At 45.3% G+C, this 22,141-nt stretch overlaps 1 protein-coding gene across 3 annotated transcripts in view; it reads left to right on the top strand.

The window, feature by feature from the left end:
• CDADC1 (cytidine and dCMP deaminase domain containing 1) overlaps window positions 1-22,141 on the top strand; it is an 84,394-nt gene that overhangs the window by 41,519 nt on the left and 20,734 nt on the right. For all 3 annotated transcript variants that reach the window (XM_059684590.1, XM_059684591.1, XM_059684593.1), the window contains 2 exons: window positions 4,993-5,162; window positions 12,784-12,973. In XM_059684590.1, the coding sequence (XP_059540573.1) occupies window positions 4,993-5,162; window positions 12,784-12,973 (360 nt within the window). The remainder of the gene's footprint in view (window positions 1-4,992; window positions 5,163-12,783; window positions 12,974-22,141) is intronic.

The following is a 22,141-nucleotide window of genomic DNA, read 5'->3' as shown; positions in this document are numbered from 1 at the left end:
AAGATACCAATGGTGCCCTGACCGGTTTGGCTCAGTAGATAGAGCGTCGGCCTACAGACTCAAAGATACCAATGGTATATTTCACAGAGCTAGAGCAAATATGCCAAAAATGTATATGGGACCACAAAAGACCCCAAGTAGCAACAGCAATCTTAAGAGAGAAAAAAAGAAAGTTGGAGGAATCACACTACATGATATCAAGCTACACTACAAGGCCATAGTAATAAAAAAGACACATGGTACTGGCATAAAAGCAAACATAGATCAATAGAACAGAATAGAGAGCCTAGAAATTAATCCAGGCCTTTATAGTCAATTAGTATTTTACAAAGGAGGCAAGAACATGTAATGGGGTAAAGATAGTCTATTGAATAAATGATGTTGGGAATATTAGACAGACTCATGCAAAAAAAATAAAATAAAACTAGCCCACCCAGCAAATGGAGGAAAAGGAGCTAGGATCAGAAAAGACTTCAGGAAGGAGATGATAGTTAAGGAAAAAAAAAATTCTTAGAACACATAGGAATTAAACTGCCCGGATGTGAATCCTGGCTCTATCACCTACTGGCTATATGATCTTGGGCAATGTACTTAGCCTCGATTTGCTCATCTTTAAAATAGAAATGATAAGCCCAGCTGGCCTGGCTCAGTGGTTGAGTGTCAATTTATGAACCAGGAAGTTGTGGTTTGATTCCCAGTCAGGGCACATGCCAGGGTTGCGGGCTCAATCCCCAGTATGGGGCATGCAGGAGGCATCCGATCAATGATTCTCTCCCATCATTGATGTTTTTATCTTTCCCTCTCCTTCCTCTCTGAAATAAATAACCATATTTTTTAAATAGGGATAATAATATTTGTATGGATCTCACAGACTTCTCATGAGAAATCAATGGAATAATCCCAACAAGTATTAGAACAGTGCTGGCATATAACAGCAGCTTAATAAATGTTAGCTATTATTATTTGGGATGTCTCAAAGAATGGGTAGGATTTTCATAACTGGAAAAAGAAAGTTATAACTGAAAATAATAAATAATTAAAGTTATAATGAAGCTGAAAAAACACCTAGCCCACCTTCTTACATCATACACAATAAACTCAAAATGGATTAAAGACTTAAATGTTATACTTGAAACCATAAAAATTCTAGAAAAAAACATAGGCTGTAAAAGCTCAAGTATTTCTCATAGCAATATTTTTTTTCTGATATATCTACTCAGGGAAAGGAAACAAAAGAAAATACAAATAAATGCAGCTATATCAAACTAAAACGTTTTTGCACAGCAAAGGAAACCATCAGCAAAATGAAAAGACAACCCACTGAATAGGAGAACAGATACACCGATATATTTGTTAAGGGGTTAATATCCAAAATTTATAAAGAGCTTAAAAATCTCAATACCAAAAACCCCCCAAACAATCCAATTAAAAAAATGGGCAAAGGACATGAATAGACACTTCTCCAGAGAGGACATAGAGATGACCAATAGACATATGAGAAGATGCTCAATGTCACTAATCATCAGAGAAACGCAAAGTAAAACCACAAAGAGATATCACCTCACACCTGGCAGAATGACTGTCATCAATACATCAAACAAGTGTTGGTGAGGATGTGGAGAAGAGGGAACCCTTGTGTACTGTTGGTGGGAATATAGATTGGTGGAGCCACAGATGATAGCAGTGTGGAGTTACCTCAAAAAATAAAAATGTAATTATTATCCAGCAATCCTGCTTCTGTGAATATTTCCAAAGAAAATTGAAACACTACTTCAAAAGAATATATGCACACATGTGTTCATTGCAGCGTCATTTACAACAGTCAAGATTTGGAAATAGCTAAGTGTTCATGAGCACATGAGTGGATAATAGAGACAGATGCACAGAGCTGGCTGACAGATGTCAAGGGAGGGGATTTGGGGAGTGAAGGGATTGTGCAAAAAAGAAAAAAAGAGAAAGAATTCGTGGACACAGATGTCAGTGTGGTGATTGCCTATGGAGGAGATGCGGGGGGAGATGGAATAGGGTATAGGGAGGATAAATGTTGATGGAAGGAGTCTTGGTTTGGGGTGATGAACTCACAATACAGTATACAGATGATGTGTTGTACAATTGGTCATCTGAAACCTGTATAATTTTGTTAACCAGTGTCAACATCAATACATTTAATTTTTAAAAGTTTTTTTAAAAAATGTTTTCATTGATTATTTACAGAAAGAAGAAAGGAGACAGATAGAGAGATGGAAACCTCAATGAGAGAAACATCGATCAGCCATCTCCTGCATGCTCCCTACTGGGGATTGAGCCTGCAACCTGGGCATGTGCCTTGACCAGGAATCAAACTGGGGGCCTTTTGGTTCATGGGTCAACACTCAACCGCTGAACCACATAGGCCAGGCTTAAAAGGGTTTTTTTTTTTTTTTTTTAATATATTTTATTGATTTTTTACAGAGAGGAAGGGAGAGAGATAGAGAGTTAGAAACATCGATGAGAGAGAAACATTGATCAGCTGCCTCTTGCACATCTCCTACTGGGGATGTGCCCGCAACCCAGGTACATGCCCTTGACCGGAATTGAACCTGGGACCCTTCAGTCCGCAGGCCGACGCTCTATCCACTGAGCCAAACCGGTTTCGGCTTAAAAGGGTTTTTTTTAAATAAGATTTTTAATAAAATATCCTGCATTTGGGGCACTACAGTCTTCAAAATATTGTGTGTATTTTACACTTACCACACCTTTCAATTCAGACTAACCACGCATGGCTGCTGCTAACCATGTTGGGTAGTGTAATCCACGAATCTTTTTTTTTTTTTTTTAATTCCCTACCTGAGATATTTTTTCCATTGATTTTTAGAGAGAGTAGAAAGGAGGGAGGGAGGAAGGGCGAGAAAGAGATTGGCTGTCTCCACATATACCCTGACTGGGGCCAGGGATCAAACCTGCAACCCAGGTACATCCCCTTGACCAGGAATTGAACCCACGAACCTTGGGTGCAAAGCCGACACTCTAAGCACTGAGCAACAGTGGCCAGGCCAATCCAAGAATCTTTTAAGTGGTAAAATGTTTGGTTTAGATTTGCATTATAATAATAATGAGGTGGGGCTAGACAGGAAATAGGGGCACTCTTATAAAATATGATGAGGGCTTAGAATTATAGGGATGGGTTAGGAGAGCACAGAATCAAGAGATAGTTCTTAGTAATTATGTGTAGGAGCCTAAATTTTGTTTCCATAGACTTTATAGCAAGTAATTTGACTATTTGCCTGAATGTTTCATAAATCCTTTAAGTTCATCGTAGCCAGTACATCTAGTATTTTCCCTGCTAACCTATTTCTTCATCAGTGGTCACCATCCCATTCCTTCTAATGCCACACATTCAATTAATCACCAGGTACTGTGGGCTCCATCTTCAAAATATCTCTTAACTCTACTCAGCTGTTAAAACCTACTAGATAGGTTCCTCTACCAAAAACTTCATAGTGTTCTGTACAGCTCATTTGTATCACTCATCACAGTTAAAATTATGCGTCCAGTTTCTTCTCATCTCTAGATTGTAAGGTTCATGATGTCAGGAATTCTCTGTCTTGTTTATGTGAATGCTCAGCAGCCTAGCTTAAGATCTGAGTGTTCTTGACTACTTTGTGGAGAATTTAAGTTTCCTTTCAAATTACCTATAGTGTACACAGCATGGTAAAGTGCAAAGATGTGGGTTTGGAGTCAACCTGAGCTTGAATTTCACTTGTTCGTTAATAGTTTTGTGACCCTGGCTTCAGTGTCCTTATCCATAAAATGGGAATAATGGTAGTACTGCTGTTATCTAGGTTGTGGAAATTGATTAAATGAAATAATACATATAAAACTCAGCATGATGCCCTAACCAGTTTGGCTCAGTGGATAGAGCATCGGCCTGCGGACTGAAGGGTCCCAGGTTCGATTCCGGTCAAGGGCATGTACCTTGGTTGCGGGCACATCCCCAGTAGGGGGTGTGCAGGAGGCAGCTGATCGATGTTTCTCTCTCATTAATATTTCTAACTATCCCTCTCCCTTCCTCTCTGTAAAAAAATCAATAAAATATATTTTAAAAAAATAAATAAAACTCAGCATGATGTTGACAGTAAGTACTCAATAATAATTTGTTATTAATGAGATCATTTATTTGTAAGCTTTTGTTTGCTCACTGTAACAGTGATTTTCATCAAGCTACTACATTAATGAGTCTGTTGATACTTTCACATGAGTAATTATAATATATTGAAATTTAGTGTGGTTTATTATAGCATATTCCAAATTACTATAAATACTTGTGATTTATAAAATATTTCAATCTAATAATTGATAAAACATTTATATTAATACCTGATATGCCATTGACCAGGAGAAATAAAGAAGAACCAGTGAAATAAGAAGTCCTATGATAATACATACACATATAATAGGGGCTCAATAATTATTGAAGATTATGAGAAACTGAAATTTTTATTTTCCAACTATATCATATTGGCACATTTTTAGCCCAACAACAGAAATTGCTCAAAATATGTTTTTAAATTTCTGGCTTGCTAACTAGTAACAGCACAGAGCATATAAGAAATTAACAGTCATTTATTGAGTAACTCTTAATATGCAAAGCACTCTAATAGGTGTACTCTAAGAGATAAAGAAAGAAGAAAGCATGATTTCTGTTTTCCAGCATCTTATAACCTGTTCTAGGAGAGCTGTCTGAATCAAATGAAACAATTGGTGAATTAGACAAGCTTGTATTTAATTAGCTGCTAAAACCAATTCTGCCTTGAGATTATATGTTAGAAAGATGATCAGCCTTCTTGAAATTTAGCTTTGATAAGACCACACTGCAGTTGGAGGATTTAATATTATATTTTTTTGATGGTTCAGTTTTTCATAGAAAATTGAATTCATTATACAAAGTATGATACTAAACTGCCTTTTCAGACTGTTGAAAACTAAGTTTTGTTGGTTTGCTCCCTTTCGTAGCAAAATTGCGATGGGACAGGCATGATGTACTTCATAGGATGTGGTTATAATGCTTTTCCTGTTGGATCTGAGTATGCTGACTTCCCAAACATGGATGACAAACAGAAAGACAGAGAAATAAGAAAATTCAGATACATTGTCCATGCGGAACAGAATGCCTTGACCTTTAGGTATGAAATTCCTTTGCATTTTCATTAAAATGTAGCAAGGGTTAGTTGAAATTGAACCCACAACCTTTTGGTGTATGGGACAATGCTCCAAGCAACTGAGCCACCTGGCCAGGGCTGAATTTAGTTTACTTTTAGCTGCAATTTATTTCCTTTTTAAAATTTTTATTATTCCAAGAAATACTCTTTAGAAGTATAACTTTGGTTATACTTGGTCTTTGCTGCCTGACCTGAGGCCATCATCAGAAATACTGTGGGCAGATTTATTGAGCAATCTTTTTTTCCTCCTCATTCCTTACTCTCTAATATAAAATGGCATGAAGTATATTCTTAGGGTCTTGTATATTTCTGGAATGTAAGCTGTCCTTTGTTTTCAAAATCTAAAGCACATATTTTGTTTTTATGAATATATAGATTTTATTATGAACTAAATTGCTTTAACATAGTTTTTGTTAGAGGTTACAACTGGCATTACCTCCTCCTCTGATGTTAATTTATATTATTTCTGCAAACATTTCTCAGCATTAACCATGAAGGGGGTGATCTTAGGGTATTCAAAACTGAATGAAATACTGCTCCTATCCTTAAGACCTTGTAACACAGTATGTGATACAGGGAATGTGACAGTGCATTCACCCAACCCAAGTGCTGTCGAAATTCATAGGCTGCTGTGGATGGAGGGGATTGGGAGGAAAAAGCTTTATGGAGAAGCTAGCATTTCTGCTGAGCTTTGAAGGTTTTGGTAGGATTGTGAGAATTGGAGGTACTTACAGGGATGTCATTTTTGCTTCGGGCATAGCAGTGGTCTAGAAGGAGGAAAAAAGCTTATGTGTAGGAACATGCAGCTCCAGTTAGGCTGGACCACGGAGCTCCTGGGATTAGGTTGGGATTGCACCAGGGGTGGGCAGACTTTCTGACTCGAGGGCCACAATGGGTTCTTAAACTGGACCGGAGGGCCGGAACAAAAGCATGGGTGGAGTGTTTGTGTGAACTAATATAAATTCAAAGTAAACATCATTACATAAAAGGGTACGGTCTTTTTTTTTTTTTTTTTAGTTTTATTCATTTCAAACGGGCCGTAGTTTGCCCACGGCTGGACTATACAGTGGGGCCTTGACTTAAGAGTGTCCCGACTAACGAGTTTTTTGAGATACGAGCCGTCTCTCGGCTGATTTTTTGCTTTGAGTTGCGAGCTAAAATTCGGGTTATGAGCCAGCTTCAGATACCTCACTGCTAGTTGGAGCAGCAAACGTCACAGTGAACGCCACAACATCAGCCCAGCATCACGTGTCTCACTCGTTCACAATTGATTTTGATTTGACATACGAGTAATTTGAGTTACGAGCTCCGTCACAGAACGAATTAAACTCGTAAGTCAAGGCCCCACTGTATAGGGAAGACTGTGAGGTTAGACTTGATTTGGGAAAATGGAATGGCATTGAGAGATTCACAGTACTGATTGCTTACGTTACGGGTATATTGTTTGAATAGGTTAGGTGCATAAAATTGTGTTGGCCTAGTCTGGGTGAACAAATGAGAGTCTGAACTAGAAAGATGGGTATGGAAGGCTGGTGGTGGTGGAAGACGGCTGACTCTGAGCAGAGTGAACCATGGAACCAGGAAATACAACCCCTGTAGCCTCAGATGAGAGCATCCCTTAGTCCTAAACTACCCCCATTCAAACAACTCCTCTCTCTTTTCCTTGTGCTCTTCATTAAAGATTGCATGGAGATATGGATATGTTAAATTCAAATGTTTCTTAAATAAAAGTATCCTATGTTAGGGAAGTGGGTAAGGGAACTATAACTCAATCCAGAACTTTAATATTACAGTAAAACCTCAATATAACAGACTAATATTGGCAAGGGGGGGGATTAGAAAACTGTGGTACATCTACACAATGGAAATCTACGCTGCAGTAAAAAAGAAGGAATTATTGCCATTTGCAACAGCATGGATGGAACTGGAGAGCATTATGCTAAGTGAAATAAGCCAGTCAGAGAAAGATAAATACCACATGATCTCACTCATTTGTGGAATATAGAGAACAACATAGACTGATGAACAGGGACAGACTCAAAGACAGAGAAACAGCGATCAGACTATCAATCCCCAGAGGGAAAGTAGGGGAGGGTGGGGGTGGGGGGAGAGATCAACAAAAGGCCTTGTATGCATGCATATAAGCCAAACCAATGGACATGGAAAACAGGGGGGTGAGAGTATGAGTGTGTGTGTGTGTGTGTGGGGGGGGGGGGGGGTTGGGAGTTAATAGGGGGATGAGGACACATTTGTAATACCTTAACCCCAATAAAGAAAGTCCATCCTATCTAATAATGAGGGAATATGCTAATTGACCCTCACTCCATTGCAAAGATGGCGGTGCCCACAGCCAATAAGGAGGGAATATGCCAATTGACTGTCCTGCCCTCAAAGATGGCAGTGCCCACAGCCAATAAGGAGGGAATATGCTAATTGACTGCCATGCCCTCAAATATGGCAGCGCCCACAGCAACAAGATAGCAGTGCCCAGTCCCCTCAGCCCCGCCCGGGCGGCAAGCATGTGGCAAGGCCAGGCCCGCCCCTAGGTGAGCCTAGCCTTGCCACGCACCTGCCTCCAGAGTCCCCCAGTCCCCTCAGCCCCCCAGCTGCCCAGGGCTGGCCCAAGGCACAGGCAAGCCTCGGATGGCAGCTGCCCAGCCGCCTGGGGCCGTCCAAGGCTCAGGTAACCAGGGCTGGCCAAGGCTTGCGCTGATGGCAGTGACAGCAGCAGAGGTGTGATGGGGCGTCTCCTTCCCCTGATGGCCAGGTCTCCCACCCCTGAGGGCTCCCGACTGTGAGGGGGGCAGGCCGGGCTGAGAGACCCCCCCCTCCAGTACATGAATTTTCATGCACTGGGCCTCTAGTTATATAATAAAATAGGTTTCCTGAATGTGTATGTTAAAAAATTGACAAATTAGTTTACCAATTTTTACTTATGTAGACATGTTTGTATAATTAAAATTAAGTATGTGGAAAGTTTAATTTCACAGAAAAGTTTTCTATATGTATTACTGTAATTTTAAATTTATACTGAATAGGTTTAGTAAATGCCTGCATTCAGCAGTCAACGAGTGTAAACAAATGCACACGGCTGGGGTGTGGCTTAATACATGTGGAAACATCAGCTAGCACATGTTATGCTGCAGAAAGTCACACCACGCAACAACGGAACCAATCACCATGTACTATGCGGTGTGATCATGTGCTATTCATTCAGCAAATATCGTTTACGAGCAGTGACTCTTGGATTTAAATATGTAGACTATAGTTGTAGGTATGTAATATTTATTTATGTTGGTGAAATTATTACAGTATTTTTTCCAACGTATAGCCTATTCACTAAAATTTGTTAAAAATAACAGTGAGTTAATAATAAGCAAACTAGAGGCCTGGTGCATGAAATTTGTGCAGGGGTGGGGGTGGCGTCCCTCAGCCCGGCCTGCACCCTCTCCAATCTGGGACATCCCTCTCACAACCTGGGACTGCTGGCTCTTAACCACTCGCCTGCCTACCTGCCTGATTGCCCCCTAACTGCTCCCCTGCTGGCCTGATTGAAGCCTAACTGCTCCCCTGCCAGCCTGATCGCCCACAACTGCCCTCTCCTGCTGGCCTGTTTGTCCCCAACTGCCTCCCCTGCCAGCCTGATCGCCCACAACTGCCTCCCCTGCCAGCCTGATCACCCACAACTGCCTCCCTGCCAGCCTGATCGCCCACAACTGCCCTCTCCTGCTGGCCTGTTTGTCCCCAACTGCCTCCCCTGCCAGCCTGATCGCCCACAACTGCCTCCCCTGCCAGCCTGATCGCCCACAACTGCCTCCCTGCCAGCCTGATCACCCACAACTGCCTCCCTGCCAGCCTGATCACCCACAACTGCCTCCCCTGCCAGCCTGATCGCCCACAACTGACCTCAACTGCCAGCCTGATCGCCCACAACTGCCTCCCCTGCCAGCCATCTTGTGGTGACCACCCTGTGGTGGCCATCTTGTGACAACATGGGGATGGCCATCTTGTGATGACGTTGTGCAACACCACCTAGGCTCTTATTATATAGGATAACCTGTTAATTATAAGCAAATCTTGGTTAAGAGCATTTTAAAATTAACAGAGATTTAATGGAAATTTTGTACGTTAAATCCGAAGTTTGTTAAATAGATGTCCACAAAACCAAGGGATGATAGTAATTTATTAGTTTAGTAAGCATTTATTAAATATCCATAGGTACCAAATAAGGGGATAGTTCTTTTGGCTACCATGAGGTAATGTCTAATTAGACATCATAAACTGTTAAGGGGGTGTTAGTTCTGGCCCCTGATTTGGCATTATAGAGAAGTACTTACTGAGAGAACATTGTGTTCTCTCTCTCTCTCTTTTACTGTTTTCATTTACTTTGTAATATAATACTGAAAACTTGCCAGATTGCTTAGAATAAGTAAATTTTGCTTATAATAATTGTCATGTTCAGGTTATATTTTAACATTTATGAGTTTAGATTTTGAACACTCACTAATTCAGAAAGAATAAGTTTCACTTATTATTGTTTATAATATTACTAGGGGCCCGGTGCACGAAATTCGTGCACTGGGTGTGTGGGGGGGGGGGGGGAGTGTCCCTCAGCCAAGCCTGCCCCCTCTCACATACTGGGAGCCCTCAGGAGTTGACCCCCATCACCCTCCAATCGCAGGATCGGCCCCTTGCCCAGGCCTGACGCCTCTGACAGAGGTGTCAGGCCTGGGCAGGGGACCCTCATTTCCCCCCATCACTGGTTCTGCCCCCAGCCCAGGCCTGATGCCTCTGGCCCAGGCATCAGGCCTGGGCAGGGGACCCCCAGACCCCTCCGATTGCTAGCTCTGCCCCTTGCCCAGGCCTGATGCCTCAGCCAGAGGCATAGACCCCCATCACCCTCCGATCGCCTGATCGGCCCCTTGCCCAGGCCTGACGCCTCCGCCAGAGGTGTCAGGCTTGGACAGGGGACCCCCATCTCCCCCTGATCACTGGCTCTGGCCCCCGCCCAGGCCTGAGGCCTCTGGCCCAGGAATCATGCCTGGGCAGGGGAACCCCATCTCCCTCTGATCACTTGCTCCACCCCCCACCCAGGCCTGACGCCTCTGACCCAGGCTTCAGGCCTAGGCAAGGGGACCATCATATCCCCCCAATCCCCGGCTCAGCCCCCTGCCCAGGCCTGATGCCTCGGCCAGAGGAGTTGACCCTCATCACCCTCTGATCACCAATCACTGGATCGGCCCCTTGACCAGGCCTGAGGCCTCCGGCAGAGGTGTCAGGCCTGGGCAGGGGACCCCAAGCTCCCTGCGGTTGCAGGCTCCGCCCCTGCCCAGGCCTAACGCCTCTGGCTGAGGTGTCTGGCTCGGGCAGCGGGGACCCGCAGCTGCAGCGGCCCCGCGATCGTGGGCTTCGCTTTAGGCCCAGGCAAGGGACCCCTAGCTCCCGGGACTGCCAGCTTCGACCGTGTCCAGCTCCCATCGCTGGCTCCACCCCTACTTCCTGCTATCACTGGCCAGGGCGGCAAAGGCACCTGATTCTCCGATCATGGCTGGGGGGAAGGGCAAAGGCGGCCCCAGGGCTGCCTTTGCCCTGCCCCCCAGCTCTTAGCTCTCCCCTGGGTTTCCGATCACTGTCAGTGGCAGGGGGCTTCTTCCTGCTTTCCCTTTTGCCTCCCTGCATTGTGCCTACATATGCAAATTAACCGCCATCTTGTTGGCAGTTAACTGCCAATCTTAGTTGGCAGTTAATTTGCATATAGCCCTGATTAGCCAATGAAAAGGGTATCGTCGTACGCCAATTACCATTTTTCTCTTTTATTAGTGTAGACTAGAGGCCCAGTGCACAAAAATTTGTGCACTTGGGGGGGGAAGGGGGGGGTCCCTCAGCCCGGCCTGTGCCCTCTTGCAGTCTGGGACCGCTCGGGAGATAATGACCTGCTGGCTTAGGCCCGCTTCCGGGTGGCAGAGGGCAGGCCCAATCCCTAGGTGCAGCCCCTGGTCGGGCTCAGAGCAGGGCTGATTGGAGAGTTGGGGCGCCACCCCCTGTCATGCACAGAGCAGGGCAGATCGGGAGGTTGCGATGCCACCCTCAATCACGCTCAGGGTAGGGCTGATTGGGGGGTTGGGGCACCGCCCCCTGTCACACTCAAGGCAGGGTTGATGGGAAGGTTGCGGCACCACCCCCTGTCACACACAGAGCAGGGCCAATCGGGGTTGGGGCGCTGCCCCCTGTCACGCACAGAGCAGGGCCCATCACGGGGGTTGGGGCTCCGTACCCTGTCACGCACATAGCAGGGTCGATCAGGGGATTGAGGAGCTCCCCCCTGTCATTCACAGAGTAGGGCCGATAGGGGAGTTGGGGCACCGCCCCCTGTCACACACAGAGCAGGGCGGATCAGGGGGTTGAGGAGCCGCACCCTGTCACACTCAGGGCAGGGCCGATGGGGAGGTTATGGCTCTACCCCATCACACACAGAGCAGGGCCCTTGGGGGGGTGGTGTTGGGGCGCCGCACCCTGTCACACACACAGCAGGGCTGATCAGGGGGTCGGGGTGCCGCACCCTGTCACACACAGAGTCGCAGGGCGATCAGGGGGTTCAGGAGCTCCTCCCTATCAGGCACAGAACAGGGCTGGTCAGGGGGTTGGGGTGCCTTCCCCTGTCATGAAAAGAGGAGGGCGGATGGGGAGGTTGTAGCCCTGCCCCCTGTCACACACAGAGCCACAGGGCGATCAGGGGGTTTGGGCACTGCCCCCTGTCACGCTGATCCCGGTGCAGGAGGCTTCGTGACTCCGCTTATCCTGATGCTGGGAGGCATATTACCCTTTTACTATATAGGGTAGAGGCCTGGTGCATGGGTGGGGGCCGGCTGGTTTTCCCTGAAGGGTGTCCTGGATCAGGATGGGGGTCCCGCTTGGGTGCCTGGCCAGCCTGGGTGAGGGGCTGATGGCTGTGTGCAGCTGGTCACACCCCCTTCAGGGTGGGGGTCCCCACTGGGGTGCCTGGCCAGTCTGGGTGAGGGGCTGAGGGCTGTTTTCAGGCTGGCGGGTGACTGAAACTCCCAACCGCTCCTTTTTTTCTTTTTTTTTTTATTCTGGGCCAGCTTTAGCTCTGAGGCTTGGCTCCATCTCTGAGGCCTCAGCGGCTGAAAGCAGGTATCTGGTTTGTTTGGGTTCTATAATCGAAACACTATTTCAACTCCAGCTCTGAGTTCCCGGCTGGCTGAAAGCAGGTTTCTGGGGTTTTGTTTAGCTTCTATATTTGTAACAACATTTCAAATTGCAAGCTCAGATGCAGGCAGCAGCAGGCGGGGAACGTTGGCTTCCTCCGTCACTGAAGCAAGCAAGCCTCATGTTCGCTTCAAGCTGCCTGGCTGCCCACCACCATCTTGTCTGGCAGTTAATTTGCATATCACCCTGATTAGCCAATGGAAAGTGTAGTGGAGATACGGGTAATTACCATGTTTCTCTTTTATTAGATAGGATAAATCTGCTCTTAAAGCAGACATTTTAGTTTTTAAAGATTTCTCTGAAATATAACTTACCCTTTCAGAAACTACCCTTTTAATATTTTATACACTTTTTGTAGGTGTCAAGAAATAAAACCAGAAGAAAAAAGTATGATTTTTGTGACAAAGTGCCCATGTGATGAGTGTGTACCTTTAATTAAAGGTGCAGGCATAAAACAAATCTATACAGGGGATATAGATGTTGGAAGAAAGAAGGCAGACATCTCTTACATGCGATTTGGAGAACTTGAGGGTGTTAGCAAATTTACAGTAAGTAAGATACACATTTTTTTTCAAATATGCTTCCTATTAATGATGTTTGGTACCCTGCCACATATTTTAACCTAATAATTCCCACCCTTTTAAAAAGTTTCAACAAAGTGTTATCACAGTTTATTTTTATGTGCAAGCACTTGCCTAATTACAAATTTTCAGTTTAGGATCTCTGTCTTATGAATTTATATCTCTGTAGAGAGAGTTGTATTGACCTTACAGATCTTGAATTAGCAGAACCTTTGGTGCTTAACAAAAAAAAAATCTCTAAACTACCCCTTCCCTCACCCTTCTTTCTGGCTTGGATGGAGCAGTAAACAAGATGAAAATAGTTTAAGGTTACAGAAAAGATAGGGAGGGGGATTTAATATTTGATATATCAGAAAAAGTACTGAGGTAGTTCATGCAAAACTCAGAACTCTAACTGTTTATATTTTTTTTACTATTTATGAACAATTACAAATATATACAAAAGTTCAAAAACTCTATTAGAATCTTTTTTCCAGAAACATTTTAGAATAAGTTGTTGACATGATAACAGATTACTCTTAAATACTTTATTGTATATTTTCTTAAACTCTATATTCTCCTACATAACCATAATCTAACCACAAATCTCAGGGAATTATTATTGACACCTTACTTCCATTTTTGCCGGAGATTTCATCAGCGTTCACCAGTTGTCCCAATAATGTTCTATATAGCAAAAGGATCCTGTCCAGAATCATGTATTGCTTTTTAATGATAATTCTGGAATTGAATGTAACATTTATATACTAGAATTTGCAGTGGGTACAAAAGACATGTAATAGAATTGTTTATAAATTTCAACTTTTCATTTCTGTTTTGAGTCCAGGGTCCTGGAATGTATACAGGGGAGGGCAAAATTAGGTTTACAGTTGTGAGTACATGAAAAAGTTTATTCTTATATTATTATTTATTATTTATTGTATTATTTATTATTATTATTTCATATCCTTACTTATGATTTATCTTTTAGGTAATAATGACTGATAATTTAACTTACTTTTGCCTCCCCCTGTAAAGCACCTAAAAGATGCTAATTAAACTATGTACATATTTAAAATTTTAAAAATGTAACAACATACTATCTAATTTCTCTCTGTGTATGAAGTATCATAAATTTTTACTTGTTAAATTTTTGTCCTATACTCTTGTCTTTTATCTCGTTTTATTTAAAGTTTCTCACTACTTTAAAAAGAGAAGGGGAGGCTCTAAAAGAAGAGAGATGGGAAAGATTCTCTTTTGTAAAACTAAAAAAATCTTAATCCAACAAGTCAAGGATAAATCTCCAGTTCTGTGGTTTTGTTTTCTATCTCTTCATTCCACCTGACTGTGGGAAGAATTTTTCAAATTTTCTTCATAAAGATTAAGTAACCTAGCATTCAGGACTGTGTGTGATGGGTGAAGTGAATTCTGAAATATCTTGCTTACTGGTGGATTTTAGTAGCTTTTCAATTGTACAGAGAATGAAGAGATCAGAAGAATGTAAAATAGGGTAAGAGAAGTAGAAGGGGCCAGGAAAACAAAGGGAGTGAAGGCTCTCTGAGCACAGATGTGACACAGAAACACCCATTTGGCCAAGATCCACCCAGGAATACCCTCACTCAGGTATACTGTACTTCCAGTGAACATTAGCTTTCCACCCTCTGCTCCTTTCCCTTGTCTGGCTTGGTTTACAATATTATGTAAATGATTTAAACTGCCTGGTGAGATAAACACCTAGTTTTGTAAAAACCAGCAACTGACATGAACTAGTATTTATTCTAAGTTTGAATTTTAATAATCATTATATTTTTAGACTGTCAAAAGTAGTATAAGAATATGAATAAATTTGGCATTTTTACAAGATTAAAGCATATTGAAATTAACTTTGTGTGAAAAATGTTTGCTTTTCTCTCTGAAGTATCACCATATACCTTAAGGTCAGTGGTCCTGTTCTGTGGGGTTATTGCTAATTAGGCTAGGGCTGGGCAACAGTACTTTCAAAAATAGATTTTGCCAGCATAAACCCATGTCCATTTACTCATAAACTCTTTCTCGTGTAGATTTTTCTCTGTTAGGTCATGTGTGTGTTTTTTTTTAATTATAAAAGTAACATACGCTCATTGTAGAGCACTAAGAAAATAAAAAAGGACTTATATTATCCCATAACTCATAGATACTGTTTTTAACATGTTATATTTTCAGTCAGTGAAAATTCTTCAAAAATAATTTTTTTACATGCAATATACATTAATATTTCAAGAAAAATGATTTTAAATATAATAATATTATCAACACTGTACTTACATAGAATAATATCACCAAAGTTGTAGGAAATATTAAAAAATCTGTAAATAGCAGGATTACTTCTATTATATTCTAAAATATTTTTTTCCTCTGGCTCTATATAGGTTCATCAGTTTATGTTGTTCACTATACTCCACAAATGAGCGAGAAAAATAATTTTTAATAATTACACATTTCAATCTATAGACATACCTTATTTAACGATTATTCTGTTGTTCGACACCTATATTGCTTCTAAATTTTTACAGTTGGAAATAGTCTTTTTATGATTATCCTTAAATGTAAACTCAGGATTACTAATTTTTATTTTGCCCAAATTAATAGATATTAGTGGCTTGACAACTTTTAAAACATGCCTTTAAAATAAATCTTTATTTTATTTTTTTAAATTAAATCTTTATTGTTCATATTACTACAGTTGTTCCTCTCTTTTCCCCCCATAGCTCCCCTCCACCCAGTTCCCACCCCACCCTCTGCCCTTACCCCCCCCAAACTGTCCTCATCCATAGGTGTACAATTTTTGTCCAGTCTCTTCCTGCACCCCCCACACCCCTTTCCCCCCGAGAATTGTCAGTCCACTCCCTTTCTATGCCCCTGATTCTATTATATTCACTAGTTTATTCTGTTCATCAGATTTTTTATTCACTTGATTTTTAGATTCACTTGTTGATAGATATGTACTTGTTGTTCATAATTTTTATCTTTACCTTTTTCTTCTTCTTCCTCTTCTTAAAGAATACCTTTCAGCACTTCATATAATACTGGTTTGGTGGTGATGAACTCCTTTAGCTTTTTCTTATCTGTGAAGCTCTTTATCTGACCTTCAGTTCTGAATGATAGCTTTGCTGGATAAAGTAATCTTGGTTGTAGGTTCTTGGTATTCATCACTTTGAATATTTCTTGCCACTTCCTTCTGGCCTGCTTAGTTTCTATTGAGAAATCAGCTGACAGTCGTATGGGTATTCCCTTGTAGGTAACTAACTATTTTTCTCTTGCTGCTTTTAAGATTCTCTCTTTGTCTTTTGCTCTTGGCATTTTAATAATGAGGTGTCTTGGTGTGGTCCTCTTTGGATTCCTTTTGTTTGGGGTTCTCTGGCCTTCCTGGACTTGTAAGTCTATTTCTTTCACCAGGTAGGGGAAGTTTTATGTCATTATTTCTTCAAATAGGTTTTCAATATCTTGCTCTCTCTCTTCTTCTGGCACCCCTATAATTCATATGTTAGTTCGCTTGAAGTTGTCCCAGAGGCTCCGTACACTATCTTCATATTTTTTGATTCTTTTTTCTTTTTGCTTTTCCAGTTGGTATTTTTTACTTCTTCGTATTTCAAATCTTTGACTTGATTCTTGTGATCCTCTAGTCTGCTGTTGGATCTCTGTATAATGTTCTTTATTTCAGTCAGTGTATGCTTAATTTCTAGTTGGTCCTTTTTCATATCCTTCAGGGTCTCACTAGATTTATTGAGGGTCTCACTAAATTTATCGGCGGCTTCTAGAAAATTCTTGAAAAACCTTATAACCGTGGTTTTGAACTCTATATCCAGTCATTTGCTTTCCTTCATTTCTGTCATTTGTGACCTGTTCCTTTGTCTCCGCATTTTGGCTGCTTTCCTGTGTTGATAGGGTGGCTTTCTGTTCTAGGTGTCCTATAAGGCCCAGTAGATCAGCCTCCCCAATTACCTGAGGTGGACACTCTTGGTGCACCCCTTTGTGAGCTTTGTGCACAGTCTTGTTGTACTTAAGCCTTGATTGTTGTAGGTATCACTGGGAGGAATTGACTTCCAGGCCAATTGGCTGTGAGATTCAGCTGTGTCTATGGTGGGAGAACTTCTGTGCTAGAGACACCCTTCTGGGGCAAGACTTGCTTCAGTGGGGCTTTGGTGCTCACTGAGTCTGCCCCCTGAGTGTGTCCGTTATGGATCTGAGGAGTTGTAATCTGGATGGTCCCACTCTGACCCCTGGTTACGCTGGATCTTGGATCTCTAAGGAGGTGCTAATTTAGCCTCTTCCTGAGGCTACCCAGCAAGAGCTAAGGAGAGATTTGCAAATTCCTCTTCTTTGTTTGGGGTTTGGAGGTGAAGCAATGCAAGCTGCTGTGCGGCCTTGGGCCTTCTTTTGGATGTTCTGGGTCTCTCTGACCCAGCTGCAGTTTGTTAGGTAATTTTTGATTGCAAAGGGCCAGGTCATTCATATGCAAAAGCCTCTGCACACAGCTTGGGTGGGGCGGGGTCTCAGGGAATCAACAGGGCAGAGCAAACAGCTATGGCTGATCCTTAGTCCTGCCCTAAGAGGCCCTGGGTCTCAGTGTCCCGTGGTAATCGCTGCAAACACCTGTGAGAGAAAGCCGCCCTTGAGTTCCAACCAATGCCAGACCATCCAGTTTCTCCCCGTATGAGTCTGGGTCCCCAGAGACTAGCCCAGAACTGGAGTTCAGAGCGGGAGCGTGTGTCTCCCTCCTGATTGAAGAAGACAACCGCATCCTCAGTTGCCAGCCCTTTCCGCATGTGCCTCCATACCTTTGCATTTTCTGCAGCTCCTCTGAATCTCAGTGTGCTTTTCTCTTTCCTTCTAGTTGTAGAATTTCCACTCAGCCAGCCTTCCTGTGGTTCTGGATGATGTCCGTTTTGTCTTTTAGTTGTATTTTTGAATTGGTTGTGTGAGGCCACAATTTCTGGTGTTTACCTATGCTGCCATCTTGGTTTCTCTAAAATAAATTTTTATATATAACTTCTCACCTTTTATAAATTCTCTGTTCCTCATGCTAACCGTAACCATCCCATTTCTATAGGCAACCAACCAGTTCTTCATGTCCTCCCTTTCCAAGGACTTTTTTCCACGTGGTAAAATGTTTATCTTTCGTCTTGTCCCCATGATATTAGTTAGTTTATTGGATGAACCAACTGATGCTATGGGAGAGGCTCCCAGGTACTAAACATTTAATTGTGTCTTTCTGGAGGTAGTTCCTTAGTGGGGCCTTTTTGGTTAAGTCCTTAAGTGATTTTGATGATGAGGATTTCCAGCCCAGGAAATAAGGAAGAGCTATGCTATGAGATCCTGATTACACTCCTTTTTCTTATCTGCTGCTCCAGTATTCTCTGTAATATCTGAGAATCTTCAGGCTTCTGTATTTCTTTCTGAATAGTTAAGATGGAAAACTAGAGAGATGATGTGATATGATATAAATAATCTACACTAATAAAGGGAAAGATGCAAATTAACCATCACTCTGCTATACCCACCAGCCAATCATGAGCGAATATGTGAATTGACCCAAGTAAGATGGTGGCGGCCATGGAGCTGGAGCGAGCAGGAGGCTTGGGTTGCCCTTGGCAATGGAGGAAGCCAAGCTTCCTGCCTGCCCTGGCTGGCCCTGGGCTCCACTCAAGGCTACAAAGTTTCAATTATAGAAAATAAATAAATCCCAGATACTTGCTTCCAGCCCACCCTGGCATTTGCTCAAGGAGGCACTGGAAAAAAATAAATAAATAAAAGGAAAGAAAAAAAGGAGAGGCTGGGAGCTTGGGTCGCCGGGGGGCGTGGCCAGCCTGCAAACGGCCCTCAGGCCCTCACGCAGGCTGGCCAGGCACCCCAGCGGGACTCCCCCACCCTGAAGAAGCTGTGGGCAACCTGAAAACAGCCCTCAGCCCCTCACCCAGGCTGGCTACACCCCCATGGGGTGAGGGTACCGACAGGGGGGGCTTGACCAGCCTACTAACAACCATCAGCCCCTCACCCAGGCTGGCCGGCACCCCAGTGGGACCCCTACCCTAATCCGGGACACCCTTCAGGGAAAACCATCCGGCCCCCACCCGAGCACCAGGCCTCTATCCTCCTATATAATAAAAGGGTATTATGCAAATTGGCCCTAACAGCAGAACGATTAGGAATGACTGGTCACTATGACACACACTGACCACCAGGGGGCAGACGCTCAATGCAGGAGCTGCCTCCTGGTGGTCAGTGCACTCCGACAGGGGGAGCTCTCCTCAGCCACAGCCAGGCTGACGGCTTCCAGCACAGCGGTGGTGGCGGGAGCCTCTTCCGCCTCCTCAGCAGTGCTAAGGATGTTCGACTGCAGCTTAGGCCTGCTCCCCACTGGCAAGTGGACATTCCCCGAGGGCTCCCGGGCTGCCAGAGGGATGTGTGACTGCCAGCTTAAGCCTGATCCCCCGGGGAGCAGTCCTAAGCCAGTAGGTGGACATCCTCTGAGGGGTCCCAGACTGTGAGAGGGCACAGGCCAGGGTGAGGGACCCCCCGGGTGCACAAATTTTTGTGCACCGGTCCTCTAATCCTATCTAATAAACAAGAAACATGCAAATTGACCCTACCCCCGAATGCTTCCCATTGGCTAATCAGCAGGATATGCAAATTAACTGCCAACCAAGATGGTGGCCGGCAGCCAGGCAGCTGAAGCGAACAGGAGGTTTGCTTACTCCAGTGACAGAGGAAGCCAAGGTTCCCGGCCTGCGGCAGCCCAGCTCTGAGCTCCGGATGCAACAATGTTGTAATTATAGAAGCTAAACAAGCTCCAGATAGCTGCTTTCAGCCGGCAGCGGGTTCAGAGCTTAGAGCCGCAGTGATGGCAACAGAGTTTCAATTATTGAAGCTAAACAAAGCCCAGATATCTGCTTTCAGCAGCCGAGGCCTCAAGCTGGAGCCAGCCTCAGAGCCAAAGCCGGCTCTCAGCTCCAGTGACAGCCATAGAAAGTAAATAAATCCCAGAATAAATAGAAAAAAAGGAGAGGCTGGGAGCTTCAGTCACCCGCCAGCCTGGAAACGGCCCTCAGCCCCTCACCCAGACTGGCCAGGCACTCCAGTGGGGACCCCCACCCTAAAGGGGGTGCAAGAAGCCTAAAATCAGCCATTAGCCTGTCATCCAGGCTGGCCAGGCACCCAAACAGGACCCCCACCCTTATCCGGGACACCCTTCAGGGCAAACCAGCCAGCCCCCACCCGTGCACCAGGCCTCTATCCTATACTACAGGCAGGGCGAGACAGCACAAGCTGCCATCCGGACCCCATGTGCAGCCCTGGGCAGCAGGGCATAAGGCCCGCCCCCAGCCGGGACCCCTATGTGCCACCTGAGCCCCCAGCCGGGACCCCTGTGCCGCCTAAGCCCCGCACTGCTAAGCCCCGCCCCCAGCCGGCACCCTATGACTATTGGAGAGCAGGAAAGTGCCGCTGGGCCCTGGGTCGCTGTGGTGATCTGGCCACCAGTAAGTAGAAAAGTGCGGCCTGTAGGCAGCCCCCGCTGCGCCTGATCAGGGTGCGGGAAAGCCCGGCCTGCAGGTAGCCCCAAGCTGGGCCTGCTCCCCCGTTGCCATGGCGATCCTGGAGCAGGAAAGCCTGCCTTGCAAGCAGCACCCCCATCCTGGCCATAGCTCAAGGGAGAGTACAACATGCAGTGGAGGCCAGGAGCCTGAGAGACCAACACAGAACGGCTCCTGCTCCAAGCCTCCATGGTGTGGCTGGGGGCAGGCCCCCAGCAGACACACACACACACACACACACACACACACACACACACACACACGGCAACTGCTTCGCGCCTATGTGGCGCGGCTGGGGGCAGGCCCTAGCAGACACACACACACACACACACACACACACACACACACACACACACGGGACGCCTGCTCTGAGCCTCTGCTGCCAGACTGTGGCCATCAGTAGGACATCCACTGAGGGCTCCTGGACTGTGAGAGGGGCAGGCTGGGCTGAGGGAACCCCACCCCCCAGTGCATGAATTTCGTGCACCGGGCCTCTAGTATCCTATATAATAAAAGGGTAATATGCAAATCAACCAAATGACGGAACGACCGGTAGCTATGGCACGCACTGACCACCAGAGGGGCAGAAGCTCAATGCATGAGCTGCCCTCCTGGTGGTCAGTGTGCTCCTACAGGGGGAGTGCCACTCAGCCACAAGCTGGGCTGACGGCTGGTGAGCCGGGCCCTCCTCTCCTCGTCAAAGGTCTCCACCGCCTGCCAGAACCACCGGACAATGTTGCTGCCTCCACAGCAGCACTAAGGATGTCCGACTGCGTGGGCCTAAGCCATCAGTAGGACATCCCCCGAGGGCTCCTGGACTGCTAAAGGTCACAGGCCTGGCTGAGGGACTACCCCCCCCCCAACCCTGAGTGCACGAATGTCATGCACCGGGCCTCTGGTATATATCTAAAAGCCTAAGTGACCACTCAGCCGGTAGCTATGATGCACACTGACCACCAGGGGACAGATGCTCAATGCACAGGCATGGAAACATGGAATAGACTGATGAATTTCAGAGGGAAGTGGGGAGGGAGGAGGGTGGGAAGAGATTAACCAAAGATCTTATGTGCATACTAGAGGTCCCTCGGCCTGGCCTGCACCCACTTGCAATCCTGGACCTCTCGGGGGATGTCGGGCTGCCGGCTTTGGCCCGATCTCTAAGCCAGGCCGAGGGACCCCACCAGAGCATGAATCTGTGCACCAGGCCTCTCGTATCATGCATGGGAGGGGTGTGCCCCTAAGCCTGGCCTGCACCCTCTCCAATCTGGGACCCTTTGGGGGATGTCCGACTGCCGGTGTAGGCCTGATCCCACAAAGATCAGGCCTCAACCGGCAGTCGGGCATCCCTCTCACAATCCAGGACTGCTGGCTCCTAACTGCTCCCCTGCTGGCCCAATTGCCCCCAACTACCCTCCCCTGCAGGCCTCGTCACCCCCAACTGCCCTCCCCTGCCGGCCTGGTTGCACCCAACTGCCTTCCCCTGCTGGCCTTTTCGCTCCCAACTGCCCCCCTGCCAGCTTGGTCACCCCCAACTCCCTCCCCCGCTGGCCTTGTCACCCCCAACTGCCCCCCAGCCGGCCTGGTC

This window comes from Myotis daubentonii, chromosome 2, assembly GCF_963259705.1.
Source record: "Myotis daubentonii chromosome 2, mMyoDau2.1, whole genome shotgun sequence".
Classification (NCBI taxonomy): Eukaryota; Metazoa; Chordata; class Mammalia; order Chiroptera; family Vespertilionidae; genus Myotis; species Myotis daubentonii.
The sequence above is the reverse complement of the archived record's forward strand: the minus strand, read 5'-3'. Positions and strand labels throughout refer to the sequence as shown.